The sequence below is a fragment of the Peromyscus californicus genome, unplaced genomic scaffold (assembly GCF_007827085.1).
Source record: "Peromyscus californicus insignis strain IS unplaced genomic scaffold, ASM782708v3 Scaffold_23__1_contigs__length_62951481, whole genome shotgun sequence".
NCBI classification, from domain to species: Eukaryota; Metazoa; Chordata; class Mammalia; order Rodentia; family Cricetidae; genus Peromyscus; species Peromyscus californicus.
The window spans coordinates 61,210,857-61,238,773 of NW_026294534.1; the positions used below are offsets into that span (position 1 = coordinate 61,210,857).

The 27,917-nt window shown below is 55.1% G+C and overlaps 1 protein-coding gene and 1 long non-coding RNA gene across 2 annotated transcripts; one reads left to right on the top strand and one right to left on the bottom strand.

Moving 5' to 3' along the window:
* Positions 1–15,516: 15,516 nt before the first annotated feature.
* Positions 15,517–20,591, bottom strand: Lsm4 (LSM4 homolog, U6 small nuclear RNA and mRNA degradation associated). Its single transcript, XM_052752609.1, has 4 exons — positions 20,336–20,591; positions 17,376–17,417; positions 16,088–16,367; positions 15,517–15,877 (listed from the first exon to the last, which is right to left on the bottom strand). The coding sequence occupies exons 1-4, from the start codon at positions 20,336–20,338 to the stop codon at positions 15,786–15,788; spliced, it is 417 nt and encodes a 138-aa protein (XP_052608569.1). The 5' UTR covers positions 20,339–20,591; the 3' UTR covers positions 15,517–15,785.
* LOC128119263 (uncharacterized) lies at positions 20,591–27,716 on the top strand. The gene is made up of 2 exons (XR_008221496.1): positions 20,591–22,998; positions 26,779–27,716. It is a non-coding gene; the product is annotated as an uncharacterized LOC128119263 (long non-coding RNA).
* Positions 27,717–27,917: the final 201 nt, after the last annotated feature.

A 27,917-nucleotide genomic window follows, 5' to 3' on the forward strand; every position in this document is an offset into this window, starting at 1 on the left:
GAGGGGTTTAAGCCATCTTGCTCTAGGCTCCTTCACAGAAGACAAGTTTTTGTTTCTTTTCTTTGAGACAGGGTTTTTCTCTGTGTAGCCCTGCCTTTCCTGGAACTCGCTCTGTAGCCCAGGCTGGCCTCGAACTCGCAGAGATCCGCCTGCGTCTGCCTCCTGAGTGCTGGGATTAAAGGCGTGCGCCACCACCGCCCGTCGAAGACCGGTTCTTTTTTTTTTTTTTTTTTTGGTTTTCCGAGACAGGGTTTCTCTGTGTAGCTTTGCGCCTTCCCTGGAACTCACTTGGTAGCCCAGGCTGGCCTCGAACTCACAGAGATCCGCCTGGCTCTGCCTCCCGAGTGCTGGGATTAAAGGCGTGCACCACCACCGCCCGGCGCCACTTTCTTTTTTAAAGACAGGGTTTCTCTGTGTCGCCCTGGCTGTCCTGGAACTCTCTCTGTAGACCAAGCTGGCCTCGAACTCGCAGAGATCCTCCTGCCTCTGCCTCCAGAGCGCTGGGAGTAAAGGTGTGCGCCATCACCACCCGGCTCTCATTAAGCCTCATCTCTTTTCTGATTTTGCTTCCACGTACCCTTTGGATCACAGGGATGGAAGGCCTAGAGTCAGATACCAGAGCTCAGGGACCAGGGCTAGGGTGGGACCTCACAGAGAGCGGTATTCAGGACAGGGAGACCCCAGCCACACACATAACCGGGTGCTGTATCCACCCCCCCCCCCCACAGGTGTGGGACCCAGCACACAGTAGGCACTCAGTTACTGCAGCCTGGGGGTGATGTTGGGCCCTGTGTGAGGAGGGGGTTTGCCTCCATCTGACCCAACCCACCTCCAGGTTACAGGGTCTGGGCCAAGGCCCCCCTCCTCCTCCACCTGGAGGCCCGGGACTGTCCCCACCCACGGTGCTGCAGGCCGGTGACAGTCTTCCTGGGGTGTGTGAATGGCGCGGGCTGCGGGGAGGGGAGAGCAGGCGCCCTGCAGACAGCCGCCTGTGCTGGAGAACCCCGGGCAGCCACCGGGAGGGAGGAACGGGTCCTGGGCACCTCCGGACGGCCTTCCCAGGAGGCCCGAGGACGAGCTACGGAAGGAACACGAAGGGGCCCAGGACTGGGCAGAACGGGGACCCCAGGAACGTGGGGACCAACGTGCCAGCCGCGGGCTGGGAGCGGGGCCCGGCCAGGCGGCGCGGGGAAACCGGAGGGTGGCAGTGGGGTTCGGCCACCGCGCCCTGGGGAAACCGAGGCAGGGGGTGGGGCCCCATTCTGTCCCCTCCCCCTGCGCCCAGTCCCGGGTCCTCGGCTGGGACGAAATGATTTAGGGTTTGTTTGGGGATGTTTTGGTGTGTTCAGAACGCAGATGCGTCCTTACCCAGTTCTCGTGTAGCCTGTACCTCAGTTTCCCTTGCTGCGCATTGGCACGGGTGCGCCGTGCAGCCTGGAAAGGGGGGAGAGAACGAGCCTACAGTAGGCGACAGCCCCCTGCCTCCGCTGTGCCTCATCCCGCCCCCCTCCGCCCCAGCCCGCTGCTAATCAAACCCAGCGCTGGGGGAGGGGCGGCGGGAGCGCCGCGCGGGAACACGAGTGGTGCGAGGCCCGGTCCGTCCGTCAGCACGACCCACGGGAGCCAGGACGTGACCCAGACCCCAGGGGTCGCGCACCCGAACTCCTGACCCGGCCACCAGCGGCCGCCCCTCCTCCCTGCGCCCGCCCCGCCTCCTGCTCCGCCCTCCCCCTCCTGCACCGTCCTTTGTCCTCCTTTCCCGCCTTTCCTCCCAGCAGCCAATCCCGGGTAGATCTTGAGGCCGCGTCGGGGACCCTGAGTAGCTGGAGCCGTCTTAGGGTCCAGCTCCCCGGTCCAGACCTGCCAGCAGCTGCCCAAGGCCCCTCGAGGCAGCCCCGTCTGCCCCGCCTGCCCCAGACTCCAACCGGGCAAGCGAGGCCGGGCTCCTGAGCTTGGTGTGCTGGAGAGGACCCAGAGGCCACGGGCACCTTCTGACGTCACCTTCCTTTCCCTGTATCCCTCTAGGACCAGCATGGCGATGTGCGCCTTTCCTTCCTTCCTTCCTTCCTTCCTTCCTTCCTTCCTTCCTTCCTTCCTTCCTTCCTTCCTTCCTATTGCTGGAAATTACCGAACTCGCCGGGCTGTATAGCTGCCTCCGACTGTAAAAGCACCGGCTGCTCTTGGAAAGGACCCAGGTTCAGTTCCCAGCACACACATGTGCACACACATATGTGCACGTGCACGTAATTTAAAGTAATAAAAATCTTAGCCGGGCCGTGGTGGCGCACGCCTTTAATCCCAGCACTCAAGGGAGGCAGAGGCAGGCGGATCTCTGTGTTTGAGGCCAGCCTGGGCTACAGAGTGAGTTCCAGGACAGCCAGGGCTACACAGAGAAACCCTGTCTTCAAAACAAAACAGAAGTAAATGTTAACCATGAAGGTAGACTGAGTGGCTGACACCCAACTCTCAACCCAGCCAAGGTCCCAGACCTGCCTGTTGTCCTCAGTCCTCCATGGGGACAGCCCCTCGGTCACACCTGCCCGTCGTGGCCCCCAGACTCAATAGCAGCCTTCACCGAACTCCAGACACAACAGTGGGAAGCACCATTGAGAATTCCCACACAAGGTACTCAACGAAAGTAGCTACAAAAATGGAGGCCCCTGTCTGACCCATGTTCCTGCTTGGGGCTGCCAGGGGTGGGGCGGGTCTTCGAATGGCTGCTTCCTCCTGAACTAAGAAAGGTTGGACCTTCAGCTTCTCCATAGGGGTCCCCTTTGAGGTGACAGCTGGCACAGTAGTTAATAAAGCAGCAGTATTCGAGACCTAAGAACTGAACAACTGGACAGCCGGTAGCACAGGTACCCAGTCGACGCCAGTCAGCGCCCCCTCCCCGTCCAGTCTAGCCTCTACCACACTTAGCAAGAGAAACTAGGAAACTAACCCGTGGGGTTGGATTGGCAGCACTCTGGGTGGGGAGGAGGCTCAGGGACACCGTGAGGTGTCAGGACACAGATCACCTGAGTGTGAACAGTGACCAGTCTCTGGAGTTTTGGGGGACAGAGTATTTAGCCCAGGCTGACCTGGCTCACTCTCTTTATGGACACCAGGCTAGCCCCACACTCACAGAGATGATCCTGTCTCCCAAGTACTGGGACTAAAGGCTTGTTCCGCCACATCCAGCCTTCAGTTTAACTTCTTTCTCGTTTGCTTGTTGAATGCTGGGATTAAAGCGCTTCAGTTTAATTTTTTAAATTGGAGGCCTTAAGACTTTAAAGAAACCTAGGTAGTGATGTTGAACGCCTTTAATCCCAGCCCTCTGGAGGCAGAGGCAGGCTGATCTCTGAGTTTGAGGCCAGCCTGGTCTACAGAGTGAGTTCCAGGACAGCCAGGGCTACATAGGGAGACCCTGTCTCAAAAAAAAAAAAAGAAAAAAAAAGACTTTAAATAAAATTGAACTCTGTGGTTGGACTTCGTAGAATATTAAGCAAAGATCTCATGGGACCAAAAAGAAATCCCCCTGAGAACTGGGCTTGGGCTCTGTAGAGATGGCCCTTTAGGACTGAAGGTGGGAACCAGAATGGATGCACTACTCAGCTGGCTAGAGTTGGCCCAGGCTTCGAGGTACCAGAAAGACAGGTCTGGGTCTGTTTTCAAAAGTGCCTTTGTCCTGGTGCACACCTTTGGTGAGATCTGGGCAGAGCGTGGAGGAGGAGGGTCTTGCAGACCGTAAGGGTGAGCCCCTGTCCGCAGAGAGACGGCAGCAGCACACATCCCTCGGCACCAAGGGTACCCTGTGTCAGGCCCCGGGACAGACGGAAAGCGGTGTGGCCTCGTCAGCATCCGAGTGTGCCTGCATGAGTGTCACTGCCCTGTGGCACCCACGTGTCGACGTGCGGGGAGGCAATGGGACTGTCATGTAAAGGGGAACTGAGGAGGACAGGTACAGCTCTCCATCCCTTGGCGCTCCGGCTTGGCCTTTGGGTGTGAATGAACGCTGCCTCCCAGCATCTCTGGTCTCAGTCCTGCAGCGTTTCCTGGCTGCTCACGTCTGGGGAACAGACGGCGAGCTCACCTCCACTGTTACTGGGGAAGTCAGGAGACGTAACCTCCCCTGGCACTCAGACCAGACCTCCTGGTGAGCAGGGCAGGGATCCCAGGGAGGCCCAGGAACCAGCCAAGAGCGACTGGTGAGAGCCGGGTGGGCACTGGTAAGCCTGCCCAAGAGGCCCGATCACTCTCGGAGTTGTCTGTCCCGCAGGAGAAACTGCGGCTGTGCATCCATGGCGGTGTGTGTGTGTGTGTGTGTGTGTGTGTGTGTGTGTGTGTGTGTGTGTGTAGTAAAAGGTGGGTCGGCCCTAGCTTGACCAAGGATGGGTAGTGAGGATCATACAGCTTAGAGGGGCCTCTTGGGAGCAGTTCTGACATTGGGGTCCCAGCAGATGCTAAGACCAGGACCGGGAAGGGTGGCTGGAGAGCAAGTGCAGGCTGGTTCCTTCCCTGTCCCTCCCCATGTGTGACCAGCAATGTAAACCCACTCCACGGAGTGTTAGCAGCACCATGAAGACACACAGCTGGAGAGACCTCCGCGGTTAAAGGGCACTTGCTCTTCCAGAGGAGGTGGATTTGGTGCCCAGCACCTACGTGGCAGCTCACACCACCTGTAACTCCGGTTCCAGGCAATCCAAGGACCTCTTCTGGCCTCCACAGGCACTGCACACACAGCACACAGACGTGTATATAAGTAAAACACATAAAATAAAATTTTAAAAATGCCAAGTTTCATAAATGTATGTTCAGGGACTTATGTTGTTTAGTTTAGTTTAGAGTTTTTAGAGTCCTGGGGACCCAGGACACCCTGACGGATCTGCTACACTGGCAAGGTATGTTCCTCTCTTGGCCGCTGTGGCAGACCTGTCTGAAGGAGAACTGTAGATTCGTGGTGACCCCGCGACACCCTCATCAAAATGCAGACCCAAGAGGCTCCCTCTGCCTGGGGAAGGGGAATTTCCACACCCCTCATGGAGCCACTGAGAGCCCTGGACCCTGACAGAGGCCTGAGATGCCTGTCCTAACTCTTATACGTGCCGAGGTGCCTTGCAAACGCCACTTGGGGAAGCTCAGGCCCCTGAACTACATCATGACGGCCAGGTGCTCAGAGCTCCTGAGCTGGAAATGAGACCCCTATCCACCCAGAACCTCGGGCTCTGACTGATGCGATGCAGCCCACCCTCCCGCACCACCAGCCTGTGTGGATGGCTGCCGATAGCCTCTCCTGACAGTTGGACACTAAAGGACATCATGAATTACTCAGGCTGCTTTGAAATGGTTGGAGCACTACCAGGAAGGGACAAGGGATACCCAGACTTAACACCCAGAACTAGTTCCCCTGAGGACCCTCGCCAGGACCCTAATGATAGCTGGTTTTGGTTTTGGTTTTTCAAGACAGCATTTTCTCTGTGTAGCCCTGACTGTCCTTGAACTCGCTCTGTAGACCAGGCTGGCCTTGGACTCTGCCTGCCTCTGCCTCCTGAGTGCACCACCATGCCTGGCCCCCAAGAGGAAGGTTGGCGAGAGGCCTTGAACTTGAGGAAGGGCCCAAGTGGTTTCTGAGAAGCTATGGGGAACCTTGGCCTTAACACCTCCTTCGGCTTAGAAGTGACTTGGAATCAGCCAATGGTTAACTCAGCCTTTGTCAGCCAGGCCCAGGGAGACATCTGCAAGTCCAAAGACTTCTCTGGAGTCAGCACCAGCCACTAGAAGAGTTGCTACATTGATGCTACTCTAACCAAACCCAGGGGCTCCAACCACAGAGACAACTGTACAGGAAAGCAGATCGGCCACTGCCCTCCGGGATTGGCCCGGACACACCCAGGGAGGTTCCCCGGCCCGGCTGGGCAGACCAGGGCCTGACCAGAGGACTGACTGCCTTGTTCCGAGGCGAGATTACAATGACCAAGCCACCAAGCGTGACGGTAGAGAATTATCGGACCTGGGACAGCAGGGGTGAGGCTAGCTGGTTCAGATGCTCCTGAACAGGAAGTTGGTTTGGCCACTGTGGGAGACTGTAGCGGACTACAGCAGCCTAACCCCAGGAGCCCACAACCAGGATGACATGATTTCATGGCATACGCCAGGGCAGAATGTGCTGTGGTAATGCGACCCATGGGTCCCCTTTCACAGAGACATGGGTGACCAGGCTTGTGTCCCTTTCTTACTGTGTCCACAGTGCACATTAGGTGGCCAGGAAGTCCTTCCCAAACACCTGTAACCCTGACTACTGTGGCTCTCGTGGGTCAGGACCGTGGGAACCCTGGATGACCAGGTAACTTTTGACCCCTACTAACAAGCTACCCTGACCTGGGGAAGCCAGAAGCAGGAATCACAACCCTCATGGTCCTCCAAGAAGAATGATGTTTCTAGAACTTCAGGGAGCGGCCACTATGGAGAGCTTCGCTTCGCTGAGATGCGAGTTGAAGGCAGAGCCCCTCAGGCTGCCCTGAGCTGCAGCCAACACTAGCAGTCCTAAAGCCAGGGCCGATGGGAGGCTGCAAGGTATCAAGAAAAAGGAGACAGATCTGTCGAGAAAACGCCGGTTCCTTTGTTTCCACCGTCCCAAGGATGGTGCCGACTTGGCTTGGAGGGAAAGTAGGTTGTTGGCCAGAAACTGGTTCCTGCAGCCCAATGCCAGGTCATCAACGCCCAGCCTGGCACGTGCCCAAGCCCTGCTTCCCATACGTACGTGAGTGTAGTGCCAGCATCACAGTGGGGGTCCTGACCCAAATGTTGGGGTTATGGGTCTATCTAGTACATGCCAAGGCTTGTCGTTTGGCTTTGTCACCCAAGGCTGGCCACCCTACCTGTGGGCATTCGCAGCTGTGGCCCTCTCAGTGTCACAGGCTGGCAAACGGACTATGGGACACAGATTAGCAAGATACAATAAACTGGGTGGTGCTGGCGCACGCCTTTAATCCCAGCACTGGGGGGCGGGCACAGAGGCAGGTGGATCTCTGTGAGTTCAAGGCCAGCCTGGTCTACATAGAGAAACCCTGTCTTGAGAAAATCAAACTCATGGTCAGTCAGACTTAACACACCCAGCTCTTGAGGCCAGGACATTGAGCGTTTTGCCCACACTGGCCATTTCACCAAAGAAGGGGATACCTTGCAGGGTGACCCTAAATTCCAACACCACTAAAATGAACCTCAGAACTTGGGGCCTGTGGGTGTGAGTCCTGACCTGACAGGAATAAATGGGGTTTCCTGGCAGACAACCTTAGTGTCCCCTATTTTTCTGTACCCCCCAAAAATCCTGCAAGGAATTGGCCAAACGCTAACCCGGTGATCATGTGAGCAGCTTCCTGGTGGCACCCGGAGGCCCCGGCTGGTAGACCACAGGACACTCGTACGTTAGTCCATTTCATGTCCCTTCCACTGTGGTACTCAGACACCTCTTCACACCTCAAGGCCCCTCCCACAAAAAGAAGGAGCCCCTAACTCCAGGGGGCTCGTCTGACTCCCACATTTAGGTAGTGCTATAGGAGCAACTTGGGGAGCCCCAAACACACCCACAGCTTGAAGCCTAGCCACGGCCCTGTCGGAGCCAGGCTGGGTCTGACATCATCAGCACTGTACTGTGGACAGGAACTACTGCATTTCTTACAGCCAGAGGCAGTCTGTGGGGTGTGGAGACACGCCATGGCCACCAGGAAGACAGCTCGGGGCCGAAGACCAGCATTACATGATTTTAGCTGGAAACAGTGGATCCCGTGTCATGCTCGAGGGGCAGGCTCCAGACACGACCGTTTCCAGGGCCCCCAGGATCTCAGTGCCCTCACCGAGGAAGAAGCTCAGAGGTGAAGGGCCGGCTCTCAGCTCAATGGGAGAATGGTCCACACGGCAAGGAGGAGTCCCTCCCACACACTTAGTCATAGCTGGAGCCCTGACTCGGTTTGTCCATTAGAGGCCCAGTCCGGAGCCCTCCAGCAACTGCCAGGCAAAGAATGTGAATAAAACCGGGTGTGTGAGGACTCTAGTCTGTCAGGGGCGGCATGCGTGCGTGTGTGCCTGTCGGAAGCTCCTCTGGAATCCTGGCTGTCGGTGGCCGCTGTCTCCTGGACCCTTTGTCCTTTTGCGCCCACGGTCAGCCAGTGGGAAGGGTTGAGGTGGAAGGCAGCGGCCGTGGCCTGTGCCGGCTCACTAGCCCCCGGGACTCTGAACATTTGTGTGCAGAGGTGCAGTTTGCCTTGCTCAAAACCTGAAACCATCTGACTCGTGATTTGTGACCCTGATCTTTTTAAAATTTTTTTATTATATATATACATATATATATGTGTGTATATATATATGAGTGATTTGCCTGCATGCATGCCTGTGTACCCTGTGTGCCTGGTGTCCTTGGAGGCCAGAAGAGGGTGCTGGATCCCCTGGAACTGGAGTTACAGATGGTTGTGAGCCGCCATGTGGTGCTGGGAACCAACCCCAGGTCCTCTGAGAGAGCAGCCGGTTCTCTTAGCTGCCAAGCTGTCCCTTCACTCCTCCACGCTGTCTCTAAAAGACAGACAGACGGACATGTAGGGTGTGTGGGGTGGGCGGGGACCCCGCTTGCCTGAGAGGCTTGGCGTGTTGTGGCCTTCTGTTCTTATAGGCCATCTCCAGAGCTGGACACACCCTGGAGGAGGCTATGGCAAAGTTCTGCCCAGGGCGTTACTTCTCACCCATGTGCTTGTCCTGTCCCTACGGCGCTGGCTGAGGCCAGGGACCTCTGGCATTCCTAGCTGTAACACGAATTGCTAAACAGTCTTATTAATAAAAAAAACCCAAAGCCAGATATTGGGGTGAAAGCTGAAAGACCAGAGAAACAGAACAAGCCAGGCACGTTCTTACCTCTACAAAATCCTCAGCCTCCAGAGAGAGACTTCCTGTTTACTCACGCCTTACACACCTTTCTGTGCCCTGCCGTCTTCCTTCCTTCCTACTGCTGGGGTTAAAGTCGTGTGCCACCACACCTGGCTCTGTTCCCAGTGTGGCCTTGAACTCACAGAGGTCCAGATGGATCTCTGCCTCCTGAATGCTAGGATTAAAGGGTGTGCCACCACTGCCTGACCTCTATGTTTAATATAGTGACTGGCTCTGTCCTCTGATCCCCAGGCAAGCTTCATTGGGGTGCACAATATATGACCACACCTGTCTCCTCTCCCGACCTTGGCATACCGGGCTGAGTGGTGGAAGCTCCCAGGGAGCAAGGGCAGGCAGGATGCTGGCCAGGCTGGGGCTCAGCCGGGGGCCTCACATCCTGGGAGTAGAAATAGTTAACCAATAAGCAAACAAGAGCCACAGAGTTGGGTGGTGACACCAATCACAGCAGAAAGAGAAGTGTGGGGACAGAACTTCCGGTTCATAGCATTCCTTGGTGGATCGATTGTTCCAGAAGGCTTAGGGAAAGGTCCTGGGGTCAGAATGTGAGGAATGAAAGGAGGGGTGACCCTTGGGGTCCCCAGAACGTCACCGCCCAGGGTGTGAGGTTGATTCATTACCACTCCTTAACTTCTCTTCTTTCCTCAGTTTCCCCACGAGTGTGTGTCCCCCAGGAAAGGCCTGGACTCAGCTCTGGCCATAACCCCACCAATGCCCCTGTGCTGTCCTGTGATATATGGTCACCCAGCCCTTGAAACGTGCCACCTGCTCCAGGAGACTGAGGGCCTTCAGCTGGACGCAGTTCAGAAGTTAGACTTCCTGTCTCCAGTGATGCCCGAAATCTGCTAAAAATATCTGTGCCCCCTGCCAGGGAGGCAGCTATGACGCTGGCCGGGCTGCAGTGACGATGTTGAGCCCAAGGAGCATCCGGCAGAGCCGGTTGCCATGGTGATGCTGACTCAGAGGCAGAGGCAGGTAGCAGCATCTGGTACCCGGCTGCCCGCCTCTGCCTGGCCAGCACTGAGCATCCTGCCCAGCACCCGCCCCGCAGCCTCTGCTGGGGACCAGGGTCGCTGGTGGCTGTGGGGGAGGGGAGACAGGAGACAGACACTGCAGTCACAGCAGGAGGGTGACGTGTGTGTGGTTTTTAATGCCCTTGACTGAGGGCCCATGGGGTGTACACACATACAACCATCCACCTGACCTTCCACCAACCCACCCACCCACCACGCTCCCATATGTCCATCCCTTCACCCCACATTTGCAGAGCATGTCTTGGGCACAAGGTAGTCACTGTGAGGACCAGGGTCTGGGCTGGGTGATCTCATGGTCACTCCAACCCATGCCTGGAGCTGGCTGAGACACCACCCATTCCTCATGTTCCTGTCTGCCCCCCCCCCCCGCCGCCCGCCCCATTCCCACAGCCACAGCAGCCAGAGCGCATACCCTTCTCCAGCACCCACCCACTCTCAGCCATGTCACTGGTCCCTGCCCCAGGGCCTTTGCTTCTCCAGTTGCTCCAAGGACCCTTTCTTCTTCAGCTGCCCTCTGGGTGCATTCTTGGTGACGCTGTCTCCAAACAACAGAGTAAACCAAATAGACTGTGCATGAAGAGGTGAGCAGGGCATGGTGGTGCGCGCCCATCGATCCCAGCTCAGGTGAGCAGGGCATGGTGGTGCGCGCCCATCGATCCCAGCTCAGGTGAGCAGGGCATGGTGGTGCGCGCCCATCGATCCCAGCTCAGGTGAGCAGGGCATGGTGGTGCGCGCCCATCGATCCCAGCTCTCAGGAGGTGGAGGCAGGGGGAATCTGTGAGTTTAAGGCCAGCCGGGGCTACATAAAGACCCTGTCTTAACCTGCATGTATGAGGTCCTGGATTTGATCCCTAACACACTGGGTCACCCCAGCACTGGGAGGAGACCCCAGGACTTCGGCTAGGCTACCCTACTTGGCAAACTGTGGAGCTAAGGGAGACCTTACATCAAAGAGAAGCAAGCTGGTGTGTCGGAGGATGGCTCAGTTAAATGCAGCTGCCATGAAGCCAGACCGCCCGGGTCCTGTCCCCTGGTCCCCACACGGTGGAGGGAGAGAACAGGCTCCTGCAAGCTGTCCTCTGACCACACACACCACGCTTGCACACACAAACCCCATAAATAAATAAACGGATAGAAAAACAAACGTTTGAAAAACCAAAGCAGATGCCTCCTGAGGAATGGACCAGACACTGCCCGGTGACTTCCACATTCGCACGTGCACACAGAGAGATCACACAGAAATAAGGCATATCAACGAATAAAACCCACTCAGTAAACACAAAGCAACCTGTGCTTGCTGAGAACCTGGGGTCAGGGAGGCCGGCTCCCTGAACTAGACTGTCTGGGGTGACTCACCCTCCCTCAGGGAGAAGCAGGTGGGGCAGAATTCTGCCTTGACCCATGGGGCACCTGCTGAGTGACGGCTGAGGCCAGCACCCAGCTGGCGTGTGCTGGCCCCGGGCCTTTGCACGTGCTGCTCTGGCTGGCCGGGGAGCCTGTGCCTGTGCCTGCCAGAATCCCACCATGGAGCGGAGGGCGCTGTCCCCATCCCTCCCCCCACATTGTGCACCTTTCTTAGGCCTCCAGAACGATCCAGGGCTTAGCTAATGAGGACAGACAGGCCCATTTGGGGGGAACTTGGCGCTGCAGAGTGACCCCAGGAGGCTGAGAACTCACTCCTGAGCCTCCTGCCTCAGTTGGCTCTGAGACATCTCCACGAACAAGGTCACAGGCTTCAGAAAAGGACCCCCTCACAGGGGGCTGCTCCAGGGATGACAAGGCCCTGCAGCAGGGAGGGTGGTGTGATGGAGAGGCTGCAGGACGCTGGTATTTTTAGGCACTGAACGAAGCCCTGAAGTATGTCCATGGCCCCTCCCGAGAGCAGGCTGGGTGACTGTTTTGGAGCCTGGTTCCAGCAGAGGCGGGATGGGATGGAGGGCATGAGTCACTGCCTGGTGGCTTCAAGGAGGAGGCCGGGCCAAGGGAGGGAGCTTGCTGGGTGGGATCTCACGTGGGTGCGGTGGCCTTGGTGCTGCCCCCCAGTGAGGCTCGGCCTAATGGAAAAATTGCCTGGGTCCCCAGTGGGACACAAGTCGGTCTTCACCAACTCCAGGGCTTGTAAAAAGTAAGGTATAGGCTGGACGGTGTGGCGGCACACGCCTTTAATCCCAGCTCTGAGGAGGCAGAGGCAGGCAGATCTCTGTGAGTTCGAGGCCAGCCTGGGCTACAGAGCGAGATCCAGGGCAGCCAGGGCTTAAAAAAAAAAAAAAAAAAAAGAGTAAGGTCTGGACAGCATGAGTGTTCCCAAAGACGCCACTCCATACATTTATTGACTACTTAGTGTTTGCGTTATACCAGGCTGGACCTAGGGTGATCACCATGCTGTGCATTTACTGAGCACTTGCTGTATACCAGGCTAGCCTTAGGGAGACTGTCATGCTATACATTTACCTGCTGTATACCAAATTGGTCACAGGGATGACTGCCATGCCACTATTTACTGTGTTCTTCCCACGTACAAGGCTAATGGCTCACCTGCACCACACATTTATTGATCACCTGCTGCATACCAGGCTGGCCCTAGGGTGATGGGAACGTCATGTATACATGTACTGAACACTTACTGCAGCGGAGGTGCAGTTATTATTACACAGCAGGGAAACTGAGGCACAGTTGGGTTGAGGTGGTCCAGGCACCTTAACCAGCACCTCTATGGCTCAGTTGCTAGTCAAGGGCCTTGTTTTGTTGTGTCCTGCTGGGGAGGGAACCCCAGGCCTCCCCACAGGCTGAGGGAGCCGCACCCCTTCCCAAGGGAGGATTTTTTATTTTTTGCAAGTGTATCACTGAGAAGCCCAGCAGCCCCTGCAAGGCGGAGCCCAGAGGAATGGAGGCTTTAGCAGAGCAGGGCCCCACCGCCCCGGTCCTCACCGCCCCGGTCCTCATGGCCCCGGTCCCCACCGCCCCGGTCCTCACCAGCTCTTGGCTCCTTGTTTGGCCCTTGAAGCTGAGCCCAGAGGTCACAGGCAACGCCAAGTTCTCGGAGGCGAGAGGGAAGCTGGGTCACCACCCGCTCCGGGTTTCGTTATTGTTGTGTTCTGTTATTTTTCTTGAGACAGGGTCTCCCTGTGTGGCCCAGGCTAGACTTGCACTCGCAGAAACCCACCTGCCTCTGGTGCTGGGATTAAAAGCATGTGCCTGACTGTCCACCGCTGTCTATTGCTGGGCAGTAAACACGGGCACCCTCCTGGGGGTGGTCTCAGGAGCCTTGGCAATGTGCTGGGGACACATGCCCGTCACCTGTCACCCAGGAGTGGAGGTGGGATGAGCTAGAGCTGAGCAGGCCTGGAGCCCAGGCAGGAGGGACCCAGCCTGGGTCTCCATAACTGATGGGGGAAGGGCGGCCAAGGAGGAGCCCGTGGTCTCCCAGCAGCAGCCTTGGGCTGCCCACTTCTCTCTGGTCCCATCCTCAGACATGCCAACAGGCCCCAGGGAGGCCGCCCCTACTCTATGGGAAGAGCCCCAACACCTCCCCCTCGTCCCAGCTCAAGTCTGCTGGCCACAGGGACTCTACATCCGTCTGAACACTAACTCTCCATGTGGCCTGCAGTCCTGTCTCATACACCCCCAACTTCTACTGCTCAGGATCAAACCCAGGGCTGTGTGCTAGGACTCTCCATGGTACCTGGGGGTCAGAGTTCTCCCTTCCACCATGCAGGTCCTGGAAATCAAACCCAGGCCGTCAGGCCTGGCAGGAGGCACCTCCGCCCACTGATCCATCTCACTGGCCCCCATTTTCCAGTCTTGAATGCCACCTGACCTCTTCCCTGGTGGCCTCAACTGGCTGGCCTCTTGTCCTTGCTTCCTCTGGGGAAGGACAGGGTTGCAGGGCAAGGGCCCCACCATGTTTCCTGGTGCCAGTCCCTGCACACTCGGCTAGCCTTGGGGCCACTGTGGGATGTCCTCGGGTCCCCAAGGTGCGTGGCCAGGCACCCTGGTGCCCCTCAAACTGTAGTTACTGAGGTCTGCCTGCAAGGGGTCAGCAGGGGGTGAAGGGAACATAAACATGCCACCCATCATGAAGCTCTGCCCACAGGAGAGCAGTGGAGGTCAGGTGATGGGTGTGGACGCCAGCCCAGCAGGCCTGGTTTAGACAGAAAGATCTGGAAACCAGACTTCAGGAACTAGGCCTGGCTTCTGGTTTCCTTTTTTCTGCAAAGGGGCTGAGGCCGGGTTCCTGGAACTCACTGGGAAGAACACAGAAACCCCATTCGGCTCAGAGGCTTCTCGAAGCCAAAGCACCTAAGCCAGGGTGCACGATCCAGGATGCAAAGGCAGCTGAGGTGACTGTCTTGTGTCCTGTGGGACAGGAATGCGGAGTGACACAGGGGCCCAGGAGGCAGGAGACAGAAGGACAGGGGACCTGGAGGGGCCTTGAGGAGAGGGCCAGGGTACAGACCTAGATTGTAGCCCTGCAGAGTGGCGAACACCTTTAATTCCAGCACTCAGGAGGCAGAGGCATGAGGATCTCTGAGTGAGCTCTAGGCCAGCCTGGTCTACACAGTGAGACCCTGTCTCAAAAACAACAAACCCCAACACTAGATTTTCTTCATTTATAGTGTCTGAGGCATGGCCTTACTCTGCAGCTAAGGATGGTTGGAACTCACGGCAATCCTCCTGTCCCCGCCATACCAGGCCAGGCTCATAGATCTGAAGTGTGGGCATAGTGAAGACAGGGTGGAGTCCATGGGCTGAGTGGCTGTACCAGCCACAGTCCTTACCCCGGGGCAGGCCTCAACATTGTGACCTGCCTGCCACGATGTGCTCCCTCAAAGTGCTGTCCAGGCAGGGTGTCACATGGGACCCAGCTGTGGGAGGGGGTGGCCCTGTGGTAGACTGCATCAAGACCAGACAACAATGCCAGGGCCACCCTGTCGCCTGGCACTAGGCTCTAGCTGGGAGGGGACACAGACCTTCTCAGCCAGCTGGTCTGAACTCTTTTTGAGACAGGGCTTCTCTGTGCAGCCCTGGCTGTCTGGAACTCACTCTGTAGACCAGGCTGACCTCAAACTCAGATCCACCTGCCTCTGCCTCCTTCTTGAGTGCTGTCTCGCCAAGTGTTCTTGAAGCCCTGGGTTCCAGCCCCGGCACCCACCGGCTGTAACTCCATTTCCTGTGGGTCTAATATCATCTGGTCTTCGTGGGCACCAGGCATGCATGTGGTACATACACACGAACAGCCACACACAGAAAAATAAGTGTAAGGAGAAAAGTTCAGCCCACACTGTGTCCTGGCCACCTGTCCTGGGGAAACAACCTGCCCTGACCCCCCATGGCCTGCCTCCGCCTCCACAGTGCTGTATCACAGACCTGGCTTTTTCAAGTGTCATGTAGCCCAGGCTGGCCCGGAACTCCCGTTCCTGCTACTGCCTTCTCAGTACGGGGTCCGCTCAACTCTCACCTCTGCTAGGGGACCAGGAGACAGAGACACTGTGGAACTGCTGCATCTGAGGATGAGCTGGCCAGGGCTTAGGGAGGTGATCTGGGTTGGGTGACGGTGGAGGGAAGGGCTGGCTGTCTGTGATGCTCGCCTTTATTTTCATAACAAGAGGTAAGGGGTCCACTGGGGAGGGACAGGCCAGCCCGACACGTGCTGACCTGTGGCTCCAACATGAAACTCAAAACAAGCCTGGAAAAAGCCGGCCCTTCAAAGAACATCCAGGGCTTCAGAGGTGCCTCTGACTTGGAACCTTCCAGAAACTGAGCCAGTGGCAGTCAGGGGCTTCACGCAAAGGCGCCCAGAGGCTAGCCCACCGTCCTGGGCTCTGCTTGGGCTATGCCCATTCACTGCTTGCCCGCTTGCCGTCCTGGTTTCTTCTCGGGCTGACCACGGCCCGCACCCGGGATGCCACCCCGGCCCCGGCCACCAAACACACCTGCAGGGAGAGAAGAGGTTGCGGCTGAGACACCAGCTTCCCTGTGCAGGGGCCACAAATGGCAGGTGGAGGACTGGCCTGCGGGAAGACCCCAGGCTGCACCGGACCCCCATGTCCTCGTCTACCCACAGGGGCCCACACCGTCATGGAGACTGCACAGGATGCAGAGGGGGTTCCCGGGTGTCCCTCCTGACCCCATCGGGAACCTACCTCGGCCAGCACCACCCATGCCTCGGCCTTTCTGCTGTTTCTGCTGCTGCGGTCCCCCTCGCCCTCGACCCTTGGCAGCCTCCTCCCGCACCATGTCGATGATCTCATCAGGGATACGCAGGTACTTGATGGTGCTGCCACGGATGTAGCACTCGGGCATCCGCCAGAACTTGTCGCCATCCCGTGACGTGCAGATCACCTCTCGGAGGTTGATGTTCATCCAGTTGTCGCAGCTCACCAGGTGCCCATTGTAGGTCTCCCCGTTCTTCAGCTCCACCAGCTGCAGGGGAGCAGCTGTGCGGTCAGGCCCCGCCCCACACGCCCAGACACACCTGCTTCTCTTCCTCAAACTACACCTTTCAGGCAACTAAACAGAAGCTTTGGAGGCCGGGGTGCCACTCGCCTAGGTTCCCTACACAGTGCATGAACAGACAAATCACAACTCCACACTAGCTGCGCATGGTGGCACACACCTGTCATCCCAGGACTCTGGAGGCTGAGGCAGGAGGATAGTGAGGAGACAATGGGCAAGCCCAGCCCGGTCATCTACACGAGGAACATCACACAGCCAAGAAAAGTGGACGAACCTCAAAACTGTTAAGCGACACACACAGACCACACGTTCCTCACTCAGAAATGCCCTCAAGATGGAAAGGCAGACACTGTGGACAGATGGACAGAGGCTGGGGGAAGAACTGAGGACGAGTGCCGAGGGAAATGAAGCTTACTTCTGAGGTGCTAAGAATGTTCTGGAATGAGACAGAGGTTGACAGAAACACTACACGTCAGAGGCAGCATTCCTGTGGTACTGGGGACAGAACCCAGGCCTGGAGCACGCTGGGCCACCTCTTGTCCACTCGGTCACACTCCTGCCCCTTTTAAAAAAACTGAGTCTTACAAGTTGCCCATGCTGGCCTTCAACTCACAGCAATCCTCCTGCTGCAGCCTCCCAGGCAGCTGGGATGACAAGGGAGTCACTGTGCTGGTCTGTGTGGTGACGCTGGGGATGGGACCAGAGTTGTCAGGCGCTCAGATTTTGGGCCTTTTACTCTTACAGTTGGATTTGTCTGTGTTCAGGGAGGGTGTGAGTGTGGAGGGCAGAGGACAGCTTCAGGGGAGTCAGCTCTCTCCTGCCATCACCATGCGGGTCCTGGGGATCGAACTCAGGTCCTCACATTTGGCCGCAAGCACCTTTACCCCCTGAGCCATCTCTAGCCCATCCAACACAAACTGCAGAGGACTGGGTGTGGACACGTGAGGAGAGGTGGCCCGGAGCGGCCGTCCTTACCATGGGGTGATTCTGCGCTGTCTTCAGCAGTGACAAGGGGAGCTGGAAGGCAAACATCACCGTGAGTCCCGGACGCAGGTGTGACTGCAGGCAAGGCTACCGCTGCACGTGACCTAGGCACGGGTGACCTCACACTGTCCCCTCCTGCAGGTGCCAGCCACCCACACTTGCCTGGACCATGCTGGCCCTTTCTCCATAACTCCTGCCACCCAGAAGCACAGGCACAGGCCGGGGCGTGGCCCTCCATGTCTAGAGGTAGCAACCTTGTAGGCTATTTATCTGCTTGCTCTCCTGATGGTGTCTTGTTATACAGCCTAGGTGGGCCACAGCCTTCTGAACCCCAAGGCTACACAGTGCCTGGGATTTCTGGTTCCACGGTTTTGGGGATGAGGCCAAAGGTTCCAAATCCAGTGGGGAAGGACTCCCTGGAAACACAAAGCACGCCCTGTTGCTGTGCCTCTAGACGGGGTGGCTTGGGGCATCGCCTGGGACACAGGTGGAAGGGCTGAGGGCTGGTCCAGGACATGGTGACAGAGCAGGTGGTAACATGCCTTCCAGACCCACAAACACCAACACAAGCTGGGTGTGATGCTGCACAGTTCTCACCCCAGCACCAAGGAGGCTGAGGTTGGGGGGTCTTCAACACAGCTTGAGGTCAGCCTGAGCTACATGAGACCTGTCTCCAAAACTACTACAAAAACCAAAACATAGCTGGGTGTGGGGGCACACACGTTTAATCACAGCACGCAGAGGCAGAGGCAGGTGGATCTCTGTGAGTTCTGGCCCAGCCAGGGTTATATAGTGAGGTCTCATCAAAACAAAACAAAACAAAAAACCCAACGAATCAAAACACAAAACAAAACAAGGGACCCAGACTCCTCAGAAACCACCAGGTCCAGTATGGTGACTTTGGGTCATGAGAGGACTGGGGACCCTGCAGCCCATGGCCCTTCCTCAGAAGACTGGGGAGGCCTGGTGGCAGAAGTAAGCTAGAGCACACTTCCTGTAGAGGCTTCCTGGGAGGACAGGAGGTGGAGGATGAGCTTGTGCCAATGGGTGCTGGGCAGATGGCCTTGGTGGTCAGTGACAAGGGTGTCCAGGCTGATCCTCAAATAAATCAGAGCCGCAGCATGGCAGCCTATGATAAGTGGGGGCACTGTCATTCTTGGCTACAGTGTGAAGCCAGCCTGGGATACATGAGACCCTGTCTCAATAGAGGTACAAACACAACAGTCAAATGCCCCGAATCCAAGGGACGGCAGGGGCTCAGGGGCCCAGACTGTGAAACGGCAACAGACACCCGTGCACAGCTCCCTGGAGCTGCTGGGGCCCAGCCCAGGCGGGGAGCTGCTGCCAGGCCATCCTACTGAACTTTTGTCCCTCCCGCCAGGGCCCAGTCACCGCCCAGGGTGCCCTTCCCCAGACTTTCCTTGCCCAATGCTGCTGAGCATGGCCCTCTCTGGCCAGACCCTAATGGCCACCCTGTTTCCACCCACCACAGCAGAGGCCGCTCTGTAATTACAGGGTAATTAGCACCAGTCTCCCCGGCTAGACAGGAGATCAGTGTGGGTGTGGGCTCTGCTGTGGCAGAGAGGGGCAGTAAACACTTGCTGTACACACAGGGGTGGGGACACTGCCAGCAGGGACACCCAGCACAGGTGCATCCTGTCTAGCCCCACAGGTAAGGAAAGTGTGCTCTGGGGACACAACCCTGAAAGGCTGTGGTGGCCCTCAGGGACCATGTTGGGGGACGGTCCAAACCCGTTGCGAGACAGGAAAGGATGAAGTGGGGTTCGTAGAGAAGTAATGAGTTAGTGCTATGGATGGGAAGGCCTGGGTTACAGGATGAGCACCAGCGAGGTGGGCCAGGGTGGACAAGGTGCCTGGGAGAGCCACTGGCTTTGGGAGGGTGCGATGTAGCTCCCTCCACACAAAGCACCTGCAGGAGTCACGGCCACTGCCTCTGGGCTCTAGTCCCAGCACCTCCCACCAAAGGAGTCTGTTTCAGGAAAGGAAATTCCTTCTTGGCCATCCTCCAGACTCTGGGGCTCAGTGTGTAGATGAGATGGGTGGAGGCCCAAAGCCGAGGGCTCTGAGTTCAGGAACGCTCAGCTGGGACACTCCTGTCCCAGACTGACCGCAGAGATCTGGGAGTGTCTCTGTGTGATTGCAGGGGGTGGGTCTCCTGCTCTGGACGCCCTGGGCAACTCCTCCAGGAAGGCCAGAGCTCAGGGGCTGGGTGGATGCCGTGTGGTAGGAACAGACTGAGTCGTGGGGGCCCCGGGGGTCCCACACCACACAATCCAGGCAGAGCGCTGTACCTGTCAACGCAGCACTCTGGAGTGAAGGCAGGATCGGTAGTTCAGGGCCAGCCTGGGCTACACGATGTCCAGTTTTAAAAACCAACGAACACAATCGGACATCCTACCAACAAGAACTGAGGAGATGGGTTATGTCTGGCTCTGCCAACTCGGGTCAACGCGCCGCTCGATAGAGCACGCGACTACGAGACCTGCCCTCCTTCGCCACCATGCTGTCCCAGGTCCAGGAGCCCAGGGCTGGGAGGCCTGAACCGGGGGAAAGCATTTCCTTCCTCCTGAGCAGGACATGCTGTGTGTCCCGAGAAGAAACAGCACTCGGGGCGGGATGTGTAGCAAAAACAGTGGGCAGCTACGGCCAGACGCGGTTACAGACGAATTCGGCCAAAGGAGCCCACGAGACCTTAGCCCCGCCCACTTCCGGAAGTACAGCATTCCCATCAATGACGGAGACAAATCCCGGAAGCGATCATAGTCCCTCTTCCGGCCGCAAAAACGTGTCCATCCAGAGACAGCTCCGCAATAGCGGCGGGCTGGGGCCCTGGAGAGGCCCCGGTGGCCTCCGGCCTCAGTTTCCCCCATCTCTCAGCAGCCCGAAGTCGCTGAGCAGGCGCCGCCCCCGCCCCGCCCCGCGGCCCTCACCATCTTCCTATGGAGACACTTCCGCCGCTGCACAGCCGCTCGCGCTCCCGTCGGCGGCCCGCCGCGCGCCACTAGCCTGAAAGGGACTGACGGAGACTCCGGCCAATCACAGCGGAGCCCAGGGGCTCTCACCCAATCGGCGTGGAGTAGGGTGGTGCCTGCGGAGCGCGCCGGCCGAGCGCGCCGTATTCCCACCGCGGGATTGAGGGGGCGGCCGTAAAGTGCGTCGACGGAGAGACGCAAAAGGCCGCGGCGCGCCTCGCGCCCGCTTCAGGTGTATGCTGGGAAGTGGCGCCTGCGCAGACGCGGGCTCCCGGGCCCGGTGCGGCGCCACACCGTGGGCGAAGCTGGTTAGTGCGTGTGGAGCGCGCGAGGCCGGGACGCCCGCCGGCCGGCCCACCCTCGCGCTCCTGCCTTCCGTCTAAGGCAAACGGAGCCCTCGAACGCGAACGGCGGGTCCAGCTGCTCCCCAGCCGCCGCAGGAATGTGAAAACCCACGGCTGGAATCGTGCTTTGACCCAGGCAGGCTCCTGGGCAGCTGAAGATGGTCGTCAAGTCCCAGCGGAGCCCCTCGGCTTCCTGAGTGCTGGCATTGTCCGCTTGTAATGAGCACAGTGAAAGATGCCTTTCGGACACGCAGAAATAGCTTCGTCAGGAGCCCCCCACACCCAAGGCTGCACCTGATGACCACAACCGAGTGGCGTCACTCAAGACGCAGTCCTGGACCCCAGGATGCCCACGGACAGTCCGTAAGCAGAGCCCGAGAGCAGTGCTCTGCTCTGCACACCTAGAGAGATGCCGCCGTGATCTGCACAGCAGCCAGAGCATCTCCCCCAAGATCCTGACCCTGTTAGAGACTGGACCTGACCTTCAGCAAAGGTCCATTGCGCAGGTGAGCAGCCTTGGGACTTCAGAGTGGACCTGTGTGCTGACATCGGCATGATAAATATAACATTTTTATGCTAACTGTTCGCATCTTCCTTCTCGCTCAGGACACCGCTGTGGGCCACCTCGCCAGCCCCCTGCTTTTTCTTTTTTCTTTTTGTTTTTCGAGACAGGGTCTCTGCGCGGCCCTGGCTGTCCTGGAACTAGCTCTGTAGACAGGCTGGCCTCCACCTTACAGACATCCTCCTGCCTCTGCCTCTGGAGTTCTGGGATTGAAACAGTGTGTCACCATGCCCAGCATGCTGCACATTGTGTCTTCAGGTTCCCATGCCCAGAAAGCACTGTATCCACCGAGCCATCTCCCCGGGCTTTCTGTTATTTACTTTTATTTTCTTGGCTGCTGGGCATGGAATCAGAGCTCAACCCTGAGCTGTCCCAGGGCAGCTGCTTTACCAAGCTGCCGAAAAACTCTGGTGCATAATGTCGATGGTGATAGTCCCCTGTGCCCCAACTGTGACCCAGGAGACTCCCTTGGCACCACTACCCAGGGCTCTGTGAGTGCTGGAAGTCTGCACTGTGTCTCAGAAGGAAGGGTGGAGGCCCTGAGCTCTGGCCCCACACCACCAAAATTTAAAATATAAATGAGTAAATACTGGGGAAGTTGAGCGCAGTGGTACACGACTGTCATCTCAGCACTGAGGAGGTGGAGGCAGGAGGATCAGGCTATCCTCGGCTACACGTGCAGTTCAAGAACAGCCTGGTCTCCATGACTCCGTCTCCAAAAAGCAAAAGAGAAATGTGGCAGGGGACCCACTGACCCCCTGTCTTAGGTTAGGGATTCCCTGGCAGCCCAGAATCTTGTGAGATGGGGACCAAATGATTCGTGATGTCTCCTGTGGGGATGAGGATCTGGGACACCCAGGGGAGAAGTACCCCATGATGGGGGCCTTGCACCCCAACAGCAAGGCCAGTGAATTCCAGCAGTTGGTGTCAGCCTCCATGGGGAGCCTGGGCTAGCTCACGCTCCTCCTAGTGGGCAGGATCCTTGAGACCCGAGGTGCTGCTGGGAATCTCACTGGGTCACGTCGGTGGAGCGACCAGGGCAGAGCTGCCTGATGGCTACAAAGAGCAGTGTCTCAGCGCGCCAGAGGAAGCAAGGAGGAAATCGCGGGCTGGGCCACCCCTTTCAGCCTCTTCTAGACTTTTCTCTGAACAGTCTTCTTTGCAGATTTCCAAAACTCCCTTTCAAGCTTGAAAGCTCTGCTTGGGCGCCCCATGTGGTGCGATTGCGTCACTTCAGTTTTGTTAGATAACCCCTTTTTCTGTTGTTTGTTTTTCCTGGACAACTGGGATGAAACCTAGGCCTCACACATAAGCCACACCCAGCCCCTCAATACGGGATTCTAAGCTGTCAGTCTACCTCTGAGCCACGCCCCCAGCCCCTCAATACGGGATTCTAAGCTGTCACTCTACCTCTGAGCCACGCCCCCAGCCCCCTCACTGGGGGATTCTAAGACCCTGTCCTAACCTACTGAGCTTTTCACAAGCTTGCTTTTAGGGTAGTCGTAGGGGAGTCCTCTGAGTGGCCAGACCTGGGGCCTGTCTGCGTGATGACCAGGAGGCACCTAACAACAGCCTCAGTTACCGCTCCTCACTGACTTCTTTGCGCTTCAGCTCACAAGACAAGATGCAGGGAAGAGTTACCACAGCTGGCGGTGCAGAGAGCATTGAAGTGTGGCCTGGGCTGCTGTGGCTGCGGCGCTTTGGAGCAAGTGCACGTGAGTGCTGCTTCTTCCAAGACGTGGCACGCGTCCTAACTGGTCTAATAACAAAAACCAGATATTGGGGTAAATGTTGAAGGATCAGAGAGACAAAGGAGCAAGCCACAGCCACTTCTCACCTTGCCAACTCCTCGGCCTGAAAAAGGGGCCGAGCTCCTGTCTCCGCCAGCTGGCCTTATATTCCTCTCTCCTCCCAGCCCTACCACGTCCAGATTCCTCCTCCCTAGTGCTGGGATTAAAGGCCTGTGCCCCCCAAGTACTGGGATCAAAGGCATGAGATCCCCAGTGCTAGGACTGAAGGCGTGTGCCACCACGGCCTGGCCAATATGGTTAACTAGTGGCTAGCTCCACCCTCTGATCTCCAGGCAGGCTGTATTTGTAAGAGCACAAACAAAATATCACCACATTTCCCCTTTTCTGTCTAAAATAAAAAAAGGTTATAACTAATATAAGAAGAACTATATACAATAAGTACAATAACTATATACAATATATACAGGCAATTATTACATCAACAATGTCTAGTCCATTAACAATCGACACTCAGAGAAAATGTTCCATATCTGTCCTATCCTGGAGTACGAAATGTTGTACCTAATTCACTTTCTATTCTAACTTGCATTACAAAAATTGTCTTTTAATGTCTTTCAACCCTATGCACTTTACACCTCTTTAGTGAATTTCTTTTCTGAATCTGGTAACAGGGATAAAGATAACTATAAAGTCTTCAACTCCATCAGAGAACTGAGAAGGAAATAATATTACCTGAGTAGGCAGGAAGTGCAATCAAGCGACTTCCAAAACACTGTGAGTTATGACAGAGACAGCTGCTGCCTGGACAGCCACCCAAGGTTCCTCTGCAAGGTTGAAGCGTCCATCTTCAGCCTACAGGCCTAGCATATCTGACAGACTTTTCTGTGAAGCAGGATTTTCTAAAGGGCCTTCCTACCTTGTCTTGGCAAGGTTTGGTAGTCCTGCTTCTCCAGTTTGGACAGCATACTGTCAGCAGTCGAGGCAAGGGCATTTTCTTGTCCAGTGGCTAACTTTTGCCACAAAGAAAGTAAACCCCATATAGTTTCTTCGATGCCCATCATCTTCTCTGAAGTAGGTTGTGTTAGGGTCCTAGAGAAGTCCCACAAAAGACCATCATTCATGTCTCTAGAAAGCTTCCAGCATGCTGGGACCTGCCATCCATACAAAGGCAAGATGGCGAAGACCCTGACAGACACATGTGAGCTCCTTTTAAGCATAGCTGAAGGGGAGTGTCCAAGGAAGTTAGCTCATCTTAGATATGATTGGCTTATGTGAGTGGCAATCATGTTAGTAACTTCTAATTACCCAGGGCTAGTTAGGGACTGGTCAGGCTATAGTTTTCCCTTTTTGGGCAGGCTTGGACAAGTCCCAGGCTTTGTCCTTGAGTTGCTGTGGAGGCTGACTGTACGAATTGACCATGGGGGCCAGCTCAGTGGCCCAGGCTTGGTGCGTCTTATCTCCCTTGACCTTGTGGTCAGGGACACCAGTGATCGATTGTCTTTTGTTCACGGCTCCTCCTTAGAAACTGCCTGCTCAGTCTCAGGAAACTGAAATTGAGGCCTGATCTCAGAGAGAAGACTGAGCAGCCTGTTATGGCGTCTGCTTGGTCCTCTCAGATTGGTGTAGCCAGAAACAGACATGTCTCATTGTCATAAAAGAAAAAAAGAACCTGTGTTCTTAAAACATCTTAAATGCCACATTCTGTAGATCTCTGAAGTGTTTGAAGATGACCTGTCTATCTAAAATATATCTCTGTTTGACCTTGAAAACATACCTAACCTGACTACAATTGTGATTGTAATAGGTGACTGACTACTGACCTGCATTTCCTTATTACCCTGGAGAGTTGGTAATAACTTTCAAGGACTAGAAATTTGTATTACACTGTTAAATAGTTGTATGGGTATAATAGCCTGAAAAAGATTAGAAACGTATGTACAATATGTTCTAACAAAAAAAATCTTAAAATTGTATTAACAAAGATCCATATCAATGTAAAATAGTTAAAATAAATAGTTGCTTTTTAAAAGTAGATCTACCCTTTTATCCTATTATATCTATATCCCCCTCCCCCTTTTTTCTTTTCAGAGTAGATTCAATAATCTACCCTTTATCCTATTATTTTATATCCTCTTTTTTTTTTTCAAAACAAGAACCCTGAATCTAATCTCCTTTGTACAACTTTTTTCCTGTCCATTATCAATTACAGCTTGTAATGTTGCACCCTAAATGATGGCAAATATCCATAACCCATTGAATGACCAGAAACCACCCACCCCACCACTTGGGAATGTGGGTATCATGTTCTTAAATATACTTCCTGTTGTCTGGGGGCGATGGCATCTTTAGGGGATTCTGAAAAGAAAAATTTGGGTTAATTGTCAAGTCCTGGGAGAGTTAGCTATACAATTTGTTGTCCGTGTGTGCATAATGGGAAAGTGCAGGGCTTATCTCAAGTCCTGGCTAGAGTAGTCTGTGAGACTGGATCGTCTCAGCTAGCAACCTTGAGATTGTCCTGAGCAGTTTGTAGTCCAAAGCCGATCTTTAGTTGGTGATTTTCAGCTTAGTGGTGTTATCATAGTCCTGGTAGAATCATCAGTGTGGGGCTCCATCCTCCTTTTGGAGACTTCAAAAATTGCTGTTAGGCATGGTCTTGGTTCACTGCAGAAAACTTTAACATTTTAAATGTCATATGCAGCAGATCTCAAAGAGGTTAAAGGATCAATATTTGTTATGTACATCCAGAGTACAAAAACTGAATTCCTAGCTACCTGATAGAGACTCAAATGTGAAATCATGCACAGGAAGCTAGATGAAGCTTTTTTCTAGAATTAGTTAGTACTCTATATGACCATTAATATCATGACAAAAAGTTTAAAATATATACATATTAATCTTATAAAATTTGAGATAATATTTGTAACCTTAAGAGAAGCTTTAAAGAGTCAAAATAAAACCGAAGGATCACGAGATGAGTAGCAATAAAATAGTCCCTGAATTCTGGTTTTCCTTCTGTCCCATATCATATCAGGTGACTCTTCTGACATGAGCAAAGATTTTGGATTTACTTTAACAAGCATGCTTGGGTTTAGAGAAGGAGAAAGCCACACGCCAATCCACAGCCAGCTTTAATATTTAATTGAACTGGGACTACAAAAAGACCATTTGCGTTATATGTCTGTAGAGAAGAGCAGAAACAAACATTTAGGAAGACTTATGAAATTTTATTCTGGGGCTGGAGAGATGGCTCAGAGGTTAAGAGCACTGCTTGCTCTTCCAAAGGTCCTGAGTTCAATTCCCAGCAACCACATGGTGGCTCACAACCATCTGTAATGAGATCTGGTGCCCTCTTCTGGCCTGCAGGGATATGTGCAGGCAGAACACTGTATACATAATAAATAAATAAATCTTTAAAAAAAAAAAGAAATTTTATTCTGTTGAAAATGTGATATACGGACAATTTACACTTTTTCTTGAGACATCTTTTCTGGATGATTTGTCCTTTTTCTTCACATGTCTCATCTGTTCAGTAGTCTTCAGATTCCTTAGCTGGACGCCTTCATTCTCCTGAAAAGACAAAAACAAAACCCTCCCCAACTCTGACTTTAGGGAGGTTCCCTTTTGGCACGTTATATCTGATCAAATGAGAAGCATTTGTTAGTCATGTAAGTTAGTTTAAATTGGATGGTCACGCTGTTTGCTGAACTATCGCCTCTTCTAATTCAGAGGTCTCTCTTGTTCCAGACTCTGAGTGGATGATGCAATGGAGGACAACAGAGTCACCCAGGTGGCTAGCAGTCGAGGAGCTTGCTACCAAGACTGATGAGCTGAGTTCAATTCCTAGTACACACAGAGTAGACCCCCTCCACATTCTCCTTAACAAAAATATAATAATTTTGTTTACGTTTAAAAGAACATTTTTTATTGTCTTTAACTTTTAGAACTCTGTTTTGTATTACTATTGTATGTCTTGTGGGCACACGTGGGGGAGGGTCCGTGTGCCATGTGTGGCCTTCAGAGGCCAGCTGTGACGCCGGCCTCTCCTCCATTACTCTCCATCTCGCTTTTGGAGGAAGGGTCTCCCACCCATTCTGAAGCTTGCCCGTCTGCCTGTCCAGCCAGTGCGCTCCTGGCGTCTCCCTGACTCCCCAAAGCTGGCCCATGCAAGGCTGTGTCTGGTCTTTGAACTCAGCCTTTTGCTTGCACAGCCCATGCTGTCACCCCACTGGGTCATCTCCCCTGGGCCCCTGAACAAGCAGTGGGCACAGTGGCCCACACCTGTGTGTCTTAGTCACACCTGTTCTATTGCTGTGACAAAACACTATGACCACAGCAACTTGGGGAGGAAAGGGTTTGTTTGGCTCACACTTCCATATTGTTGTCCATCACTGAAGGAAACCAGGACAGGAGCTCACACAGGGCAGGACCTGGAGGAGGAGCTGATGCAGAAGCCATGGAGGGGTGCTGCTTACTGGCTGGCTCAGCCGCTTTCTTATGGAAGCCAGGACCACCTGCCCAGGGATGGCACCACCTGGAATGGGCTGGGCCCTCCCCCATCAATCACTAATTAAGAAAATGTGTTACTAGAGACCAGCCTGGTCTACAGAGTGAGTTCCAGGACAGCCAGGGCTACACAGAGAGACCCTGTTTCAAACCACCACCCCCACCCCCAAAAAAAGAAAGATAGAAAATGCCTTACAGACAGATCTGTGCAGGCGTTATTGCGGTCCCCTCTTTTCAGATAACTGTGGTTTGTGTGTCTAGTTGACATGAGACCAGCACACCTGTCATCCCAGCACATACACCCTGAGGCAAGAGGACTGCTGTGAGTTTTAGGAAGGATGGGGATCGGGCGATGGTGGGGCTTGCAGCCATGCATGTCT